This window comes from Phodopus roborovskii, unplaced genomic scaffold (assembly GCF_943737965.1).
Source record: "Phodopus roborovskii unplaced genomic scaffold, PHOROB, whole genome shotgun sequence".
In the NCBI taxonomy this organism is placed as follows: Eukaryota; Metazoa; Chordata; class Mammalia; order Rodentia; family Cricetidae; genus Phodopus; species Phodopus roborovskii.
In genome coordinates this window covers 146,697-164,094 of record NW_026125572.1, presented here as the reverse complement: position 1 = coordinate 164,094, position 17,398 = coordinate 146,697, and the positions used below count along the sequence as shown (strand labels likewise).

Below are 17,398 nucleotides of genomic sequence, written 5' to 3'. Positions count from 1 at the left end.
CTCAAATACAATGGTAGGAAACGTGTGGAAGGAATATTCACATTTAGTTAGTATTTTTTTAACTTACTTGTACTTCTTTTAATTCATCATCTATTTTACTTTTTCTTTCTTCAATTTTAACAACTTCTTCTGCTATTTTCTGTTTTAGTCTTTCAAGTTCCGTCTTCTGCTCACTAGCATCCTGGGGAATAGTTAATCAACATTACAATCACTTATAATGCACTCAGTGTTCAAAAGCATGACAGCAAAAACATTAATCTTTTTAAAAATAATGTTTCCTAAGTTTTTAAATTAATTTTTGGTCAGTAGTATGATGAAGGCATTTTCTCAACTGAGGGTCCTCTTTCCAGATAACTCTGCTTGTGTCAAGCTGACAAAAACAAATAAAACAAGCAGGACAATTAGAAAGTACATGTGAGAAATAGATAAAACAGAATGATAGCACAGAGATCTAGTATGATTTATAAGTTGTCTTCAAAAATTAGCTCTATTTTACAACCATCAACAAAACAGAAACATGGAATAGGAAAATCATTGAGTTCATTCAAACCTGCCTTATTCTGTAACTGCAAAACCAGGATGAAAGGGCATATTTCATAGGTAACTAGACGGTTAAGCTCAAAGGACAGATTCAGCTGCAGAATTCAAAGGAGATGGACAGCTTCACAGCCCTCTGAGGCTGGAGGTAAAGCAATACAATGGACCCAGCAAAGCACACATGACACCCAGGCGAAGGAAGAATTCAAAGGTTCCTTGGAATAAACTCAACAGAAGAAAGGTGATGCTTAGGAAATATATCATCAAAGTCTAAATATGATTTTAAAAGGTATTTTATGAATCCTGAAAGTATTAAACAGAGGAAATGTCAAAGTCTGAAGGAGAGCATCAGCTAAAGGAGACTGTAGACAACATCAGTTGCACACCGGTCTACACTGATGTAACATAGGAATGACCAATATATGTGAGCACGAGGCGCCTGAAGGCTTGGCACCATCAGTATGAACAGTACGGAAAATGGCATTCATGTCCTCTGAAGCTCAATGTGAGCCAGAATGGATGAACAGTCCCTTTTAGTCTGAGTTAAAAATCTCATTTTTCACATTGATTGACAAGCAGCTACAGATGTCCTCCACTTAGTCGTCTACTGGCACCTGACCCTCCCCAAGCATCACCTGCATGGACACGGTGATCTCCTGAAGGGCAGCATCAGCTTCATCCTGCTTTATTCGAAGCAATATGCTCTGCTCGCCAGCCTTTCTGTTCAGCTCGTCCACGAGAGCTTTGGCTTCATTTAGTTTAGACACACCAGCCTAAATCAATACAACATTGATTGGAGATGATATATACATATATATATATATATATATATATGAATTCTATATACATCTGGAAAGTCCTTCAAGAAACAATCAAACAAAGGGGGCCATTTTTTCTTACTGCTAATTAGAATGTTTTATTAAGTGTCATATCCATTAAGGTGCAATAAAATCCTTGACAGAGATTTAATGAAAAAAACACTTTACATTGGTAGTTTTGAAATTTACATTACTATTCATAACAGTAGCAAAATTACAGTTATGAAGTATGATTGGCAAATGCTCTACCCCAGGGGCCAGCATTCTGCTGTGTGTGGGGGGGTGGGGAGTGTACACAGTGCTCTGGACTGAACCCAGCAACCTGTTCTGTCTATGATCTGCAAATGTTCTACCCCACAGGCTGGCACTTTCAAACCACATTTAAGTTCAATCTCCATATTTAGAATAATAACAAAGAAAACTGTTCAGAATGTAAAGTTGCTGTGGAATACTCCTTTATACCGCGTGAAGATATGTCACCCAGATTGGTTTAATAAAAAGCTAAATGGCCAAATAGCTGGGCAGGATGATCAGAGCAGAGAAGAAGCTGGGAAGAAGGGAGGGGTCACCAGGAGAAGCAGCGAAAGCAGCTCATGTAGGAGATGAGGTAACAAGCCATGAGCCACGTGGCAGGACGCAAATTAATAGAAATCAATGTAAGTTCTAAGGGCTAGTTGAAACAAGCCTAAGCAATCATCTGAGCTTTCAGAATTAATAAAGTCTCTGTGAGTTTTTGGGAGCTGGCTGGCGGGACAGAGAAAGACACACTACAAGTGGTATCCATTGTAGGAGCACATATTTCCATGTAAGACCTGAGAAAGATTTAAAAAGGGTTTAAAACACACACACACACAAAAAAAAAAAAAAAAAAAAAAAAAAAAAAAGTTTCTCATGCAGGCTGATGTACAGAGACTCGTCTCCCAGCCACTGCATGTGGGCTTGAGCCACCAGTGTGTAATGAGCTAAGCTATGCTGTGGTTGAAGATTTTGTTCATGTTCACAGAAGAGGTTACAGATAAGCAATAAAGTAGGTTGAAACAGAAAAACATCTAACGAGGTTACAGTGTGTTTAACAAAGTGCAGAGGCTTAAGGGGGGAAAAAAGGATATAGCGCCAAATAAATAAATAAACAGCTTAAAAATAAAGTCTTTAAAGAAAGAGTACAGTAATAATAAAAAAGAACAAGCCATGTAAGAGATGGGAGACACACAGGGAGTCTGGGTCCTGTATGATGTTGTACTGACTTTTGTTTTGATTGCTGATGAGCAAACAATAGCTGCTGAGAGGCACTGGATTATAAAAATTACTAAATTAAACCAACATACATATTTTTAAAATGTCTTAACTCCAAAATGGAAACCAAAAATGTTACATTGGGAAAGAGGATATGCTTTTGTTTCCACAAATATCGAAAGGCTGTGATTTCATCAAGACTGGTAAGAGATCAGATATGATTAGGAAAAAACACCCTGAAAATACTGGCCACAGACAGAAAGAAATAAACCTAAAACACTACAAGACAGGTGGCATATATTTTACTTGCAGAAACAGAAAACAAAAATCATCTTTGCCTGACTTGTGTACAATGCACAGTCTATACTTGTAGCAGGTATGTGTGCTACCTTTGAAGTTTATGTGTGTTTAGATCATGGGGACCAGACACCAATGACAACGGGCGGCCCAGGTGACCCAGCCTCTCAGAACACCTGTTTCAGTTTCCCCAGAGTTCTGCATCCAGAACAGCTGCAAGGCTGATAGCTAAGATGCTCCAGCCCAAAAATTCCAGCAACCCCAGACAACAGGAAGCAGTCTAGAAAAACAATACCCATATTCTGAAGGGGTGGGGTGGGTGTGTTTTGGTCGTTTGATATGCGATGGATGTCTGTCATAAATTAGGGAGTTTGGTTACAAATTGCCACTGGTCATGGTCAGGGAGAAAAATTAACAAAGGAGGTAGACTCAGGAATCTCTTTCTGAAGGGAAAATAGTGATGCAATACAGAAATGATGACATAAAAGAGTGGATTGTTAAGTCTGCTTTTAAACAACTACTAGTCTCAAATATTTTACATTGGCATGGATTTTGGTATATTGGTACAAATTTATTTTTGTTATACCGTATTATATGTTTCTGTTTCTTGTTTAAGGTATTGTACATATGAAGCTTATTTGTAAATGAAAAGTTCTAGTCCTTGAAAGCTATTTAGGATAATACAATAAATACAAGTTGGTAGTTAGTCATCTATAACAATCATGTTAGGTGTATTTTCAAGGCCAATCAAAGACATATTTTAAATAGTCTTCAAACACTTCAGAGACCTACAGAATGTGGCATTTTAATAACATGGGGCTTTTCATAACAGTGAGACATGTCTGCTCCTGGTAGCACTTATCTACTTCATAAAAGGATGATAGGCAAATGCAGTTTACCTTTTATGTGTCAAAAGCTAGCCTGTGCCTTGGCTGCTAACAAACATATGCTGTCCAAACTGGATAAGCAAGACACAAAAGAAAGTAATTTCCAAATGTTGCCAAGACAGGGTAGGACAGCCCTTCAAAAGTTCCTGCTTCACAGAAAAGTCTGTCAGAAATTCTAGAAAAGCAGAACAAAGATGGATGCCCCAACACTACGAAGGCACCTTGTCCAGGCAGCCAGATGCCTCTGTTGCTTTGGAAGTGGCTTGCGCGGCACTTCCTGATTACTCAGGTAATATTATATATGTCGGGGTTTTTGATAGAGTTGAAGACTCTATCATATGGTCATAGTTATAGTTTTACTATAGAAGGCAAATTAAATACAGAGCTTTGGACTCACCAAGATAAGATAAATAATGGGGCATTTTCTCCAAATATGCCAAATACAAATGGACTGCATACTGCAAATATAATTCTGACCTGGTAATTGTTCTTATTACTTATAGTTTTATTATGTTACAATTAAAACCTTTCCTCTTTATTTAGACAAAAAGGGAGAAATGTCGTGGAATGTTCCTTTACACTGTGTGAAGAAATGTCACTCAGACTGATTTAATAAAAAGCTGAATGGCCCATAGCTAGGTAGGATTTTTGGAGCAGAGAGGACACTGGGAAGAAGGGCAGTGTTGCCAGGAGAGGCAAAGGAAGCAGGTTATGCAGGAGATCAGGTAATGAGCCACGAGCCATGTGGCAGTATGTAAATTAATAGAAATGGGTTAATTTGCCGGGGGGTAGTGGCACAAGCCCTTAATCCCAGCACTCGGGAGGCAGAGGCAAGCGGATCTCTGTGAGTTTGAGGCCAGCCTGGTCTACAAGAGCTAGTTCCAGGACAGCTTCCAAAAGCCACAAAGAAATCCTATCTCAAAAAACCTAAAAGGAAAGGGAAGAAAGAAAGAAAGAAAGAAAGAAAGAAAGAAAGAAAGAAAGAAAGAAAGAAAGAAAGGAATAGAAAAGGAAAAAAAGAAAGAAAAGAAATGGGTTAATTGAAATTATAAAAGCTAGTTAAAAACAAGGCTAAGCTATCAGCTGAGCTTTCAAAACTAGTAAGAAGTTGCTGTGTGTCTATCTGGGAGCTGGCTGGTGGGACAGAGAAAGTCTCACTACAGAAGTGGCATAAGTAAAACATTATTTTATAAAATATAATTTTAACCAAAAATATCAGTTTGCTTTTAAAACACAATTTCAGTTTCAAAATATCAAACAGTAACCTCCCCAATAATATTAACAAAAGCACTGTTTATATTTCCTTTGTTTTCTTTCTTTTTTCTGGTCTCCTAAGACAAAGATTTATTAATTAGCCCAGGCTAGCCCAATCCTCCTGCTTCAGTCTTACAAGTCCTTCGATAACAAGCTCGGATCATGCCCAGCTAAATAATGATTTCTCAGTTCTAAAATGCTTTCGTGTAAAAAAGACCCTCAACGGCAGCACTACATCTGTCAAAAATATTAAATGTTATCCCTTAAAACCGAAATAACTATTAGTGAAGAAAACCTTACTATGAATCTAGTATAATTGTTTCTGGAGGGTTTATTATTTACTCATACTAAATAGCTGTCACATGCAGCAGAGCATTGTGGTCTACATAGTCATTTCCTATAAGCAGCGACCCAACATAATAATTCAAAACTAAAGCTGACATCTTCAAGATGACCAATACTATACCTGTAAATGACTTTGTCTCTTCAGCAATTCCGTTTTCTTGCTGCTGCTGATGGCAGAGTACACATGCAGAAAGGTCATGTACCTGCTCGGGGTGGCCCCATAGGCTTTACAAGACTCGTGGATTAATAAGAATGATTTTAAAAAGTCAGGATCAACTAGAGAAAGACAGAAAGTGAAAGTTATTTGTAAGTATGATGTGCTAAAAATTATAGCAAATAATCCTACTTGTATCTCAGATACACCACTCCATATAGTTATAAACATAAAACCTTGCCTAAAAGCACAAAGCAGCCATAGCTCCTATGCTCCTTAAGGGTCTGAACCCTATGGTTATAGTCGTTTCTATCTTTTCCACTGTCAGTTATTTCCCCCATGCTGTGCTATTGCTGTAAAATCAATCTACCGGTTGTTATAACATTATAAATTAATTAGAACTATATTATGTATGCAAACAAAAAGTCAACATAGTAAGAGCTACCTGAAATAGAAAAGGGATTCTAAACCAAATAAAATCTACTCATTTGATAAAGGAGAGAATACTTCAAAAATCAGAGAGTTGAGAGTAAGTTTAAATGGAATTCAACCTCAAACACATACTCCCTCTCACCGACCATTTACATTCCCCTGTAGTGAATGAAGCCAACTTCTAACTACTCCTTAAGCAAGAAGCCAGTGAGACACCCCTGGCTCGCCCTTTCCTGGATGTGACAACTATCACACATTCAAGCCTCATGGCAACTATTTCCCAGGACCCTCCAAGTCCATCCTTTTCTACCTACCTTACCTCTTCCTTGGTTCAGGCCTCGTCTGCCTCACATCATAAAGTACACTTCTGAAGTGGTCTGTCTAGTTACCTGCCGTTTCCCCTAAGTAACTACTTCACAACAACTGGAGAAAAAGTGGGGTGGGGTGGGGTGGGGTGGAGGTGGGAAGACAGACCTAGAGATCCTAGTGTAAAAGGAAATCCTAATGACATTGCTACCAAAATCTCCCAAAAGCTCCACATCACACTCAGTAGCTCAGAACGATATGCTACACTGTTAATTACTGATCCTGCCCACCCTTTGCTCTTCACTGAAACTGATCCGACCTCTGTTCTAGACCTTTCTGCCACTTCTCCCCAGTTCCATAGAAATGCCTGTGCTGCTAGTCCATGCTATCTTCGGATCACACACTCTGAGCAGGATGCCTTTTCCAGAGCAGCTGTTTCGAACACGTCTGCTTCCTAGAATGCTTGCTATGGCAACACAGCGCTTTCAGCACACTTTAGATCAGCTGCTACCACCGCTTTTCTTGCTATGCCAGAATTTAATGTCTATGCACAGCAGTTTTCACTAGGGTACTTACTCCTTCAGTAAACAGCCCTGCATCTAGCATAAAACACGCTTAACTCCTTCAGTAAACAGCCCTGCATCTAGCATAAAACACGCTTAATAAAACATCTCATGGCTAAATGTCTGTGTTAAAAAACAAACACGACTATGATATAAAATTGCTTATCAATGCTAATGTGGAATAATATTACAACTGAGAAACTATACCATCTGTACTCACAATATCACAAAACGTGACTGAACTTAAATGAAGATAACCTCAAGAGCTCGGCCATTAAGGCAGGCTGCCTGAGTATGGAGTGCAGGGATCCTCCTGCCTCTGCCTTCCTAGCAGGGGGCTACCAGCAAGGGCCACACCAGCACTTATGTGAGTCCTCAATGAAACTCAGGGCCTCATGCGTGCACGAAAGCAGGGTACTGAGACATCTCCCCAGACCCTAGGAAAAGTAATTTTTGAATTTCTAACATATATATACTCTTTGGGCTCCTATATGACATAAATTTAATTTAAAAATGAAGAGTTTCAAATTTTAATATGCACAAGAAACCTGACTGTTGACAGTTCACTGTTGTGGAATATTCCTTTATACTGGATAAAGATGTGTCTCTGTGACTGGTTTAATAAAGAGCGGAATAAACAACAGCTGGACAGGAAGAAATTAGGTGAGGCTTTTGGGGACAGAGAGGACTTAAGAAAGGCGGGGTCAGCAGCCATACGTAGAGGAAGTAACAAGTACAGTACGTAGAGTTGAGGTAATGATCCACACGACAGAAGACTAAAACTAATGGGCTACTTTATGTCAAATACAGGGCAAGCCTATGCTAAAGCTAATTAACAATAAGTCTCCATGTCGTTATTTGGGAGCTGGTTGTACAGAAAGATGTGCTCTAGATCACATTATTTAAATTCATAATCATCATCCGTGAATCTCTAACATGAGAACAAATAATATCTCATAAATACAGAAATAAGTAAATAAATTATACCAAAATACTACCTGAATTCTTTTTCTTTTCTTCTTTTCTTTTTTTGTCATATTTCTCTTCGTCTGTTTCACTGAATAACATTTCTGGTATCTAAAATGCAGAACATTTCTTTACCACTGAATGAAGTATAACTCAAAATACATACCCAGTGACCAATGCTGAACTTCTTTCACTGATTTATGGCAAGGCACGGAGCCTCTAGAGGCTTTCTGTAAATATCTGTGGGGTACAGTGCACTTGGGCGAGCACTTGTGGGGAAGCATGTGCAAGCGTCTGGACGTGTGTGTAGAGACCAGAGGACAAGCCCAAGTGGTACTCTCAGGAAGGTAGGAAGGCGTCCCACCTCTATGGAGGGAGGCGGGGTTTCTCCCTGTGCTGGGGCTCACCAGTCAGGCTAGCTGCCTGCCTGAGGACCCACCTGCCTCTGCTCTGCCGCCCGACATTGTACTTGGCTCCCGGGAGATCCAAACTTGGTCCCCACAGCAGTCCACATGCTTCCATGGTAAGCCTTTACCTTTGGGTCTCTCTCCATCCTACCAAGACACTTGCCTTCCAGGCTGACTCCCACCCACCACCAGCATCCTCCCGGCCCAGCCAGCATCCTCCCGGCCCCTGCTCCAATCCAGTCTCCAGGGACTCAAGCACCTTTGCATTGTCACTGTTCTTTTACAAACTTTCCTCCTACAGCTGAGATCCCTGGGTGAAACATAATTACATTTGTACAAGAGTCCTCAACTCCCTCCTCACACTGGTTTCCCCACACTCCAGTAGCAAAACCACAATATTTGCTACAAGTGGCTTAAGAGAAAACACACAACTGTACCGGCTGGCCGCAAGCAAAGAGACCCGAGCTCTCCCTCCTTTCACACTCACAAACTATGTCTGTGTATCTCCTCAGGCCTGCCAAAGGTCTTCTCACCCTGCATCTCAAGTAACAGCTTCACTTCTGAATTCAGGGAGGAAACAGAGAAGCACATCCAAAACTTTCCAGCTGCTCCCTTTCTATCCACGCAGGTTAAAACAAATAGCCTGCCCTCTATTTGCTTAAAGCTTTGTTGGCGATATGACATCACACTACTCTGAAATGTACCAGATATGATACATATTTCTACTATACAAAAATAAATAAGCAACTGGGAGTAGGAATATTATTCAAAGCACAATGTCTAAGGTTATTCTTCATTCAGATAAAGTAAAGTAAATGGATTGTAGTGGGCAGTAGCAAAGCATGGCTTACCCAGCTGCTTTTAAGACCAAGCACATCCCCTGTATTCAGGCTGGGCAAGGCAATCCAGCATGGGGAATAGGCTCCCAAGAGCCTATCAAGCTACAAATGGACACATATATGCAGAGGACGCAGGTCAGTCCCATGCAGGCTCCCTGGTTGTTGGTGCAGACTCTGAGTTTCCATGAGCCAGGCTAGCCATTTCTGCGTGTTTTCCTGAAATGTCCCTGACCCCCTAGGCTCCCACAATCCCTCCTCCCTGTGCTCGGCAGGACTCCCTGAGCTCTATCCAATGTCTGGCTGTGGGTCACTGGATGAAGGCTCTCCAATGACAACAGGAAACACAGGTTCAGGCTATGCATCCACTACTGCTGCCAGTCTTAGCTGGGGCCCTCCTTGTAGACTCAGTGGGAGTCCCCGACATCAGGCTTCTCCCTGAATGCATAAAGCCCCCCTTTTCCAGTCATCCCTCTGAGCACTCTCCCCTTCACCTACCCCCACCCCATCGCCCAGTTCCCATGCCCCTAAGTCCCCAGTCCACCCAGGAGGTCTCTAGCCAGCCCCTCAATGCGCTTTTTATTTTCTTTTGGTTTTTAGATACAGGGTTTCTCCTGGAACTCGCTGTGTAGACCAGCCTTGCCTCAAACTCGCAGAGATCCAACTATCTCTACACTCAAGTGCTGAGAATGAAGTTTTGTTTTTGTTTTAATTGTAGGCTAGTGCCTGTTGGGCTAATAAATCCAAGGCATAGAATTTTTTAAAAAGATAACTATCTCTTTATTCCATTTAAGTTTCTATACTCAACCAAACTTTTCCATCTAAAATTCTACATTCAACTAAACTATCCTAAGAATAGAAAGGAAACAGAGAGGCTTCCAGACATAGTAGAAATGCCCAGGGTCTCAGTTAGCTCAAACCAACAACTGAAAGTGACATCAAGTAGAACAAGCTTAGCTTTCCCATCAGTATGCTTCAATGTCAGAACACACCTTCTTCAGCCAGGCAGCGGTGGTACATGCCTTTAGTCCCAGCGCTCGGGAGGCAGAGGCAGGAAGATCTCTTTAGTTCGAGGCCAGCCTGGTCTACAGAGCTTGTTCCAATGACAGGCTCCAAAGCTACAGAGAAACCCTGTCTCAAAAAAACCAAACCACACCAAATAAAAGACTTACCTTCTTCATACTGCTGTCTGACCAGCCTTCCATCCACAGCACCTGGCATTTCTTGTTCAAAGCAGGATTACTCTCACAGTTTATTATGAAGTTCATATTTGCGGAGTCCATAATCAAGACAATATGCAAGTTTTGCTGAATTCCTAAGAAATGACCAGAATCATGGAAAATGTTAAGAATTTATACAGGGACTGGTTTCGTGTTGAACATTTTTCATAAATGAAACAGTAGGAGTTGCTTATGGGAAAGAGAAAGTAATATTAAGACAAGATGTTTACACTGGTTAAAAAAAACTACTTGCTTCCACGAGGAAGTGGCCCCTGGCAGATTGCCTAAGAGCCAGTATCTGGTGTCATACCAATGGCAACGAGGTTCTGAGGCACTGTATCGTAGGTACCACTCTGCTAGAGCAAGCATGTTACACCTGCCCCAATTTCTCTGTACAGCTAGCTATTTGTCATTTATTAAGTTTACGAATTTTCTTCATTTCCTCCCCACCCTTAATCAGGTTAAGATGCCAAGCTGTGCAGGACACCATATTAAATCCTATTTATTTCACTCCAAGCAGAATGTAAGCTTAGTAGTAATGAGCTCTCCGCCTCTTACTGTATGTAAAGTAGTTGAAGACTGGTCCAAAGAAACCATCCTGGGACGCTTGATCTTTGAGAGGGGAGAGCAAAGGTTCCAGCTCTTCCAGAGTGTAGAGTCCAGGGACCTCGCCTGTGGGATAATATTATATTTCTTTTCTATTTTGATTAGCATATACCGATTCAAACCAAATTTTACATACGAAATGCTTTCCAATATCTACATTACATTTTTCTATTCAATCATTACCAGAAGAATTAGCAATAACTTGTACATAACCCTTGGTTTTATAAAGCTTGAGATCTCAATTCTTCAGTCATAGCCATGCATCAGCTCTTAGGATCTTAGCAAGAACCATGTCCAAGGTTCCTTGTAGAACAGGTAAGCTTTATAAAGTAGCTTTAATTGGATAATTTTACAATAGTGCTTGTGTCTGCTTCATAAAAACCATTTGCTTGCCTGAAGACAAAAGGCTATTGATCATCTCCAAAAAGGTAGGATGCACAAACTGGTAATCCTCAAGAAGTAAGACAACCTGCTGTGCCTCGATCCCCGCAAGATGCAGCACCTGCAAAACGACGGGAAGACCAGTCCTATCAGTGACTTCTGCAGCAGTGAAGGTCAGGACCCTTGACTGGCATGACACACACCCTTGAACAGACTTGAGGAGTGAAACAGCGTGCATGTGAGACTGGCCATGACACACAAGTCCCAGGGCAGAGGCCCGACACAAGGAAGTGACTATAATTCAGCAGAGGCCCAACACAAGGAAGTGACTATAATTCAGCAGAGGCCCAACACAAGGAAGTGACTATAATTCACTTGTCTATTTACAAGTGTTTGGTTGATGCTGGCTTGGTGTTACTGCTGGCACAGTTTCTGAGACATAATGTCTTTGAACTTGATAGGATCCTGAGGCCTTTCCTCCCAAGTGTCCACACCTAGCTTGCTTACTTAGAACTGAGAAACAGAAAGGAAATCTTATTCTACCTGTATTATTTGGAAAGTAACGTTGTCAATAATTATTACTTGAAGGAACATTTATTTTAAAAGTCACTAAAGCAAAAACTAGATCATTTCCATAAGTACATTCTCCCTATACAATTATATAGAGCTGTTTATCACCCACCTTGACATCCCATAACCTCAGATGCCCACAACCTGGATATCCTAACAGGAATCTCCCATGGACAAATGAAGATGTAGTGAAAATTAAAATTAAAAGGAAGTCTGTGTTACATGTGTGAGTCTTAAAAGCGTTACTACCTAAGGGAAGACAATGCCCACGACTCACATGTTTGAGGTCATTTCTGAACTGCTTTGGCTCGTAGCCTCTGGAAATCTTTGGGGAGAAGAGCACTGCTCCATGCATGTGACTGACGATAGACGTGACAGTCCGCCGCCCCACGCCACTTCGTCCTGCCAACAGAAGCGAGCCTCCAGGGAAACTTAGCACTCTGTCTATCCTGGACATATATTCCAGAACTTCTTGGAAAAGTAAAATATCTAAATTCTGGTTATCTCGTCCATAGTGAATAAGACCCTTTGAAAAACAAACACAGATTTCAAAATTAATGTAAGTTCTAGTTATACAACAAAATGTTAATTTTCTGGGTCCGGAAAGATGGCTCAGAAGTCCTGCTATATTTTGGTTTTGTTACCAGCATCCTCATGGCCTGGAACTCCAGTACCAGGGGATCTGGATCATTCCTCTGGCCTTCACAAGTCCTGCATGGCACGCATATTGTGCACATACTCTCTCTCATACAGTACACATGCATACACACACACACACACACATAAATATACCTTTTTTTAAAATATTACTTATTTAGAGTAAAATATTATATTTTTGAGACTTCCAAGAAAAGGGTAAAGTGACTATATTTTATGTCACATCGAAAATTTTACTGTGTAATAACCCAACCTTGCAGGTATATGAAAAACTCATGACACACGTTCAAGGGTGCACAAAATTCAACTAGCTTTGGACAGCACTACAGCACCCATGAAGGGCTGCCCTCACATCCTAACTCCGCATCCACGGCCTCACTCCAGCTCTAGCTCTGAGGGCTCTGGCACAATAAAGATAATGCGCATGCCAAGCGCAGTTTCCTTCCTTACACTGGAAAGCAAGCAGAGGCCAGGGTGGGAGTGGGGGAGTGGGGCGGTAAAGCAAAGGGCAGAGCAGGGAAGGGGAGGGAAGCGCAGGAGAGGCCAGGAAGAAGAAACTGCACAGAAGATGGAGACTCAGAGGCTCTAGCCTTCACCAGGCGCCCTGACTCGGGCGGGGCCACCCGGGAGCCCGCCTCTTTTCTCTTTCACCAGGTGACCCCGATTCTGAGTTGTGACACTCAGCATTCCAGGTCTGCTTCTCAATCACTATTGTCATTGCTATCCCAACACTGATGCCGTCTTTAAAAAGGGACATGAGTAATTTTATGTGCATCTGAATGTCTAGTAATGTCTGCCAGAATGAACTGAACTCCAAAGAGCAGGACAGGCTCTGTCTACACGGTGATCCTTCATTTCACATCTTTCCAACCTTACCACAGGCATGACTCCCATACCTTCTTAATGACATCCTTCAGGTCTGCAGAGGTCAGTTTGCCAAGTGGTTTCCCATGTGGAGGTAACGGCTGCCCTGGAACTGTCTTTGCTCCTGAGCTGCTATGCCGGGCTCCCCAGGTAACATAATAGCTATCTGCAGAAAACATGTTGTTGACATGTGTTACTAGTGGTGAGAAAATCAGCTGCCCCCTTATTTACTAAATAATTTTTAGTTACTCAGTCCAAATAAAATTGTGTCCAGGAATATAAAGACAGATTACACTAAACGAATTAACATAGTTACTTGTTATGTCAGTAAAACCAGGAAAGACACTAAAATCAAAAATTACAACACCAAAATCAGCCTGAAGATTATCAGAGTTAAATACTTTCATTATATTCTTTAGCCACTTGTAAAATATATTTATGATTTGAAAATTTCATCTAATTATTAATGTGTTTTGTTCATATTGATCCCCATACCTTCCTCCACCTCCCCTTAGTGCCCTCAACCAATTTTTTCTTCCAACTTCACGCCTTTTTGCTGTTTTATTACTAATAACTCAGAAACAACATAGAGAGTTAAAAGCAGAGAGGAGACTGAGGGAGAAGAGGGTGAGTAAAACGGGGAAAGGAGGAACAAGTGAGGTTGATGGAGTATAAACATAAAGTACATGGTATAAATGTGTGAGGATGCCATGGTAAAACGTGTCATCTTATTATACACTCATTTTCAAAACACCATAGTTACAAAATTTTAATACATAAACTTTCATGTAATTCCCTTACACAAGAATTATCGCTACCTCTTTTACAATTCTAAAGACTAATATTTATCAAAGATATTTGGAACAGTTACACTAAAACACTCCATGCTCCATTGTAATTACAAGTTTAACTGCAGGGTACACAAGTCTACATGGCATCTAAACATGTCACCAACACATGACCATGAAAAGCAGGGACTGTCACATTTCTGGCATTCAACTATAAGCCTCTTGAAATTAATATATTGAATTTTTTAGACTATGAAAATCACCAGACTCTAAAGGATTTGGACACCAAGAAAGTACTGATACCAGGCAGATGAATGTGTCACATGCCTTTAGTCTCAACACTCGGGAAACAGAGGCAGGAGGATCTCTGTGAGTTTGAGACCAGCCTGGTCTACAGAGTGAGTTCTAGGATGGGCTCCAAAGCTATAGAAAAACCCTGTCTTGAAAAACCAAAAAATAAATAAATAAATAAATAAATAAATAAAACTACCATCCAAAGCACAAAGGACCTTTACAAGAAGAGACACCACTGACTGAAGTTTCCAGGCTGAGACCGACTCCAAGGACAAAGCCTCTCAGGAGAGCCTGGGCCCACAGCCTCAGGCAGGCGATGAGGCCCTTATTAAAGTCATGCTTGCCTGTCGGCAGGTAGCACTTGCCCTTGCCTTGGTGTCTCTAGAATGGCCTTCCCACTTCCAAATGTCTGCAAATATCTAGAGTCTTCCAACCATCCCAACAGCCTTACTTTGATAGTTCATTGGACATGCGTAATGATGGCCCAGGGGCAAACAGCACACCTAGAAGTGTACAGTACACAGGAGTACCGCAGGAGTATTTGTTAGCAATGAGTCTAGCTGGGTAACTGTTGCATTGGGAAACATTTCCAAGTCCCGATCATAGGCCCCTCACTGGAGTGTCCTCCACTACACACATGCTCCCTTAGCAGTGTCCAGTGTGCAAATTGGTTATGAAGCAGACACAGCTCTGGATGCAACCTGGCCATTTACACAAAACTGGGTAAACTAGGGCTAAGCAAACATGATACCCTATTCTGGTGATATTATACAGAGCTACAGGGGAAAACAATAATGTTCTTCTTAAACAAGAAGCAGCATAATCAAGAAAGCAGTGTCTCAATCACCTTTACGCTGCATATTTAATCATATGCTAAAATTTCTTTTTTCGTTTTTAAATTTTTAAAACAGAGTTTTAGTACATAGTCCTAAGTGGACTGGACCTGCTCTATAGTCAGGGCTGGTCTCAAAATTGTCACACTCCTGCTTCAGCATCTCAAGTACTAGGTGATGGGAGATGTCATTCTGTGTATGTTTCTCATACTGGTTAATAATAAAGCACTGTTGGCCAATAGGAAAGGAAGATAGGAGGGACTAGGAGACAAGGAGGAAATAGGAAGTAGGAAGGAGAAGTCAAGATGGAGAGTCTGGAGAGTGCTGGACGCCAGCCGCCTCCCCGGTAAGAGAAGGCCATGTGAAAATACATAGATCAGCAGAAATGGGTTCATAATTAAAGGCAGAGCTAGCCGATAAGAAACAAGTAACCGGGCCAACAGTATTGTACCAAATACAAAGTCTCTGTGTATTATTTGGGGCTGGCGGCATGGCGGCGGGACCAGACCAGCGGCAGCGGGCAGAAAAACCGTACTCGTTACAACTAGGGTTAAAGGTGTGTCCCCAAAGCTAGCTACATCATTAATGAAAATTCTATTGGGAAATCAACTTTGTATTACAAATACACAACAAGTTTGAATACCCTTTTCAAAGAACTACTTGCTATATTGTGTTTGGATTATAACTCTAGAATTCTAGCAAAAATGGCTGGGCATCTTCCCTTTTGGAGAAATTAAAATTGAAACCATCCAAAGGTATATTTATTAAAATGTGAAATCATGCATCAGATCAGAAAGAAAAGTTTAAAATAACTTTAACAACTGTACATTGACATCAGCTCTCTTTTATTACCTGCCATGTTGTCTAGGATATCTGAGCCCCAGTCTCCTTGGAACACGGAAGTTAAAATGTTATCAAACAAATGCAGCTCCTTCACACCAACGATTTTGTCCCGGAACAAGCGCCGAGCTTCATAGGCTACAATTTCTAGCACATAATCTAATGGATGGTTGGAAGATCCTAAGAAAGGCAAAAAGTTTCTTTAACTGTAGTAAGTCTTAAATTATTTTCAAGAGGTCTGTTTAACACAATGTTTTGAAATAAATATACAGTGAGGATCTACATACCATAATTTTGGCAGCAAGTAAATAAAAGAAATGGGAAAAAAAGTTAATATTCATTCTTTTAATAAAGTGTCATGTTTTAAACACTATAGTTGTTCAATAAAATTATCATTTCAAAACTGTATAATGATATTGGTTTGGCCATGAAAGAAAATGTTTATATTTTCTAAGATCAAATTTGTATAGTGATGTAAAGTAGGAAAAGGGAATACAACAAAGTATTACCCTCTTAATAGTAATGAACATAATAGAGCTATTTAAATTTAATGAAATACTCATTTTACATACTATAGTCAGTTATGATATTTAATGTTTCTATTATGAGTACAACTAACAGCGTAATTACACACACACACACACACACACACACACACACACACACACACACATGACTCACCTCCTTCTAAATCATATCTGAACAAGCCAAGAACCCACTGAGTAAGAATGCAGGGTGTGAAGAAATAGTGACTGTAATCATCAACCGTGAATTTGGCCCGCACCTGAAAGACAAAAGTGCAACCAGCCTACTGTTAGCTGTTCCATCATCCTACACATTTCCCGCCACCTTTGACTCACAGGAAGACCAATTTCTAGTTGTGGGTAAATCTTACTTCAACAGAACTGATTTTTAAGTTATCTTATATAATCTGCCCTACACATTTTATTCGTGTACTTATATTTGTGGCAGGGTCTCACACTATGACCCACGCTGGCCTAGAACTCACTTTGTAATTCCTGGCAATCTACTTGCCTCAAGCATGCGAGGACTGATTCCAGCCATGCACCATGTCCACTAAAAAATTACTCCAAGATAGGTTCCTAGGCTCCAACAGACTGCCAAAGACTGGTGTGGGGTAAGGGGCCAGCTTTAGAAACTGTAAATAAGCTGACTAAGATCATAAAAATCACAGTTGAAATTATAAAGAACCACATCACTGAATAAAACCACTCAGAAGGTTTTCTACTGTGAGAACCAAACACTATAGCTTCAAGAAACCACTTAAGAAATCCAAGAGCTTAAAGGCT

The 17,398-nt window shown here is 40.7% G+C and overlaps 1 protein-coding gene across 1 annotated transcript in view; it reads right to left on the bottom strand.

Annotated features, from left to right (window-relative positions):
* The window catches only part of Dync2h1 (dynein cytoplasmic 2 heavy chain 1), a 185,863-nt gene that overhangs the window by 102,783 nt on the left and 65,682 nt on the right, over positions 1-17,398 (bottom strand). The window contains exons 46-56 of the mRNA XM_051177788.1: positions 16,770-16,872; positions 16,101-16,268; positions 13,366-13,499; positions 12,090-12,338; positions 11,255-11,363; positions 10,814-10,927; positions 10,208-10,350; positions 7,825-7,903; positions 5,493-5,647; positions 1,173-1,310; positions 68-181 (exon numbers count right to left, since the gene is read on the bottom strand). Of these exons, the coding sequence (XP_051033745.1) occupies positions 68-181; positions 1,173-1,310; positions 5,493-5,647; positions 7,825-7,903; positions 10,208-10,350; positions 10,814-10,927; positions 11,255-11,363; positions 12,090-12,338; positions 13,366-13,499; positions 16,101-16,268; positions 16,770-16,872 (1,506 nt within the window). The remainder of the gene's footprint in view (positions 1-67; positions 182-1,172; positions 1,311-5,492; positions 5,648-7,824; positions 7,904-10,207; positions 10,351-10,813; positions 10,928-11,254; positions 11,364-12,089; positions 12,339-13,365; positions 13,500-16,100; positions 16,269-16,769; positions 16,873-17,398) is intronic.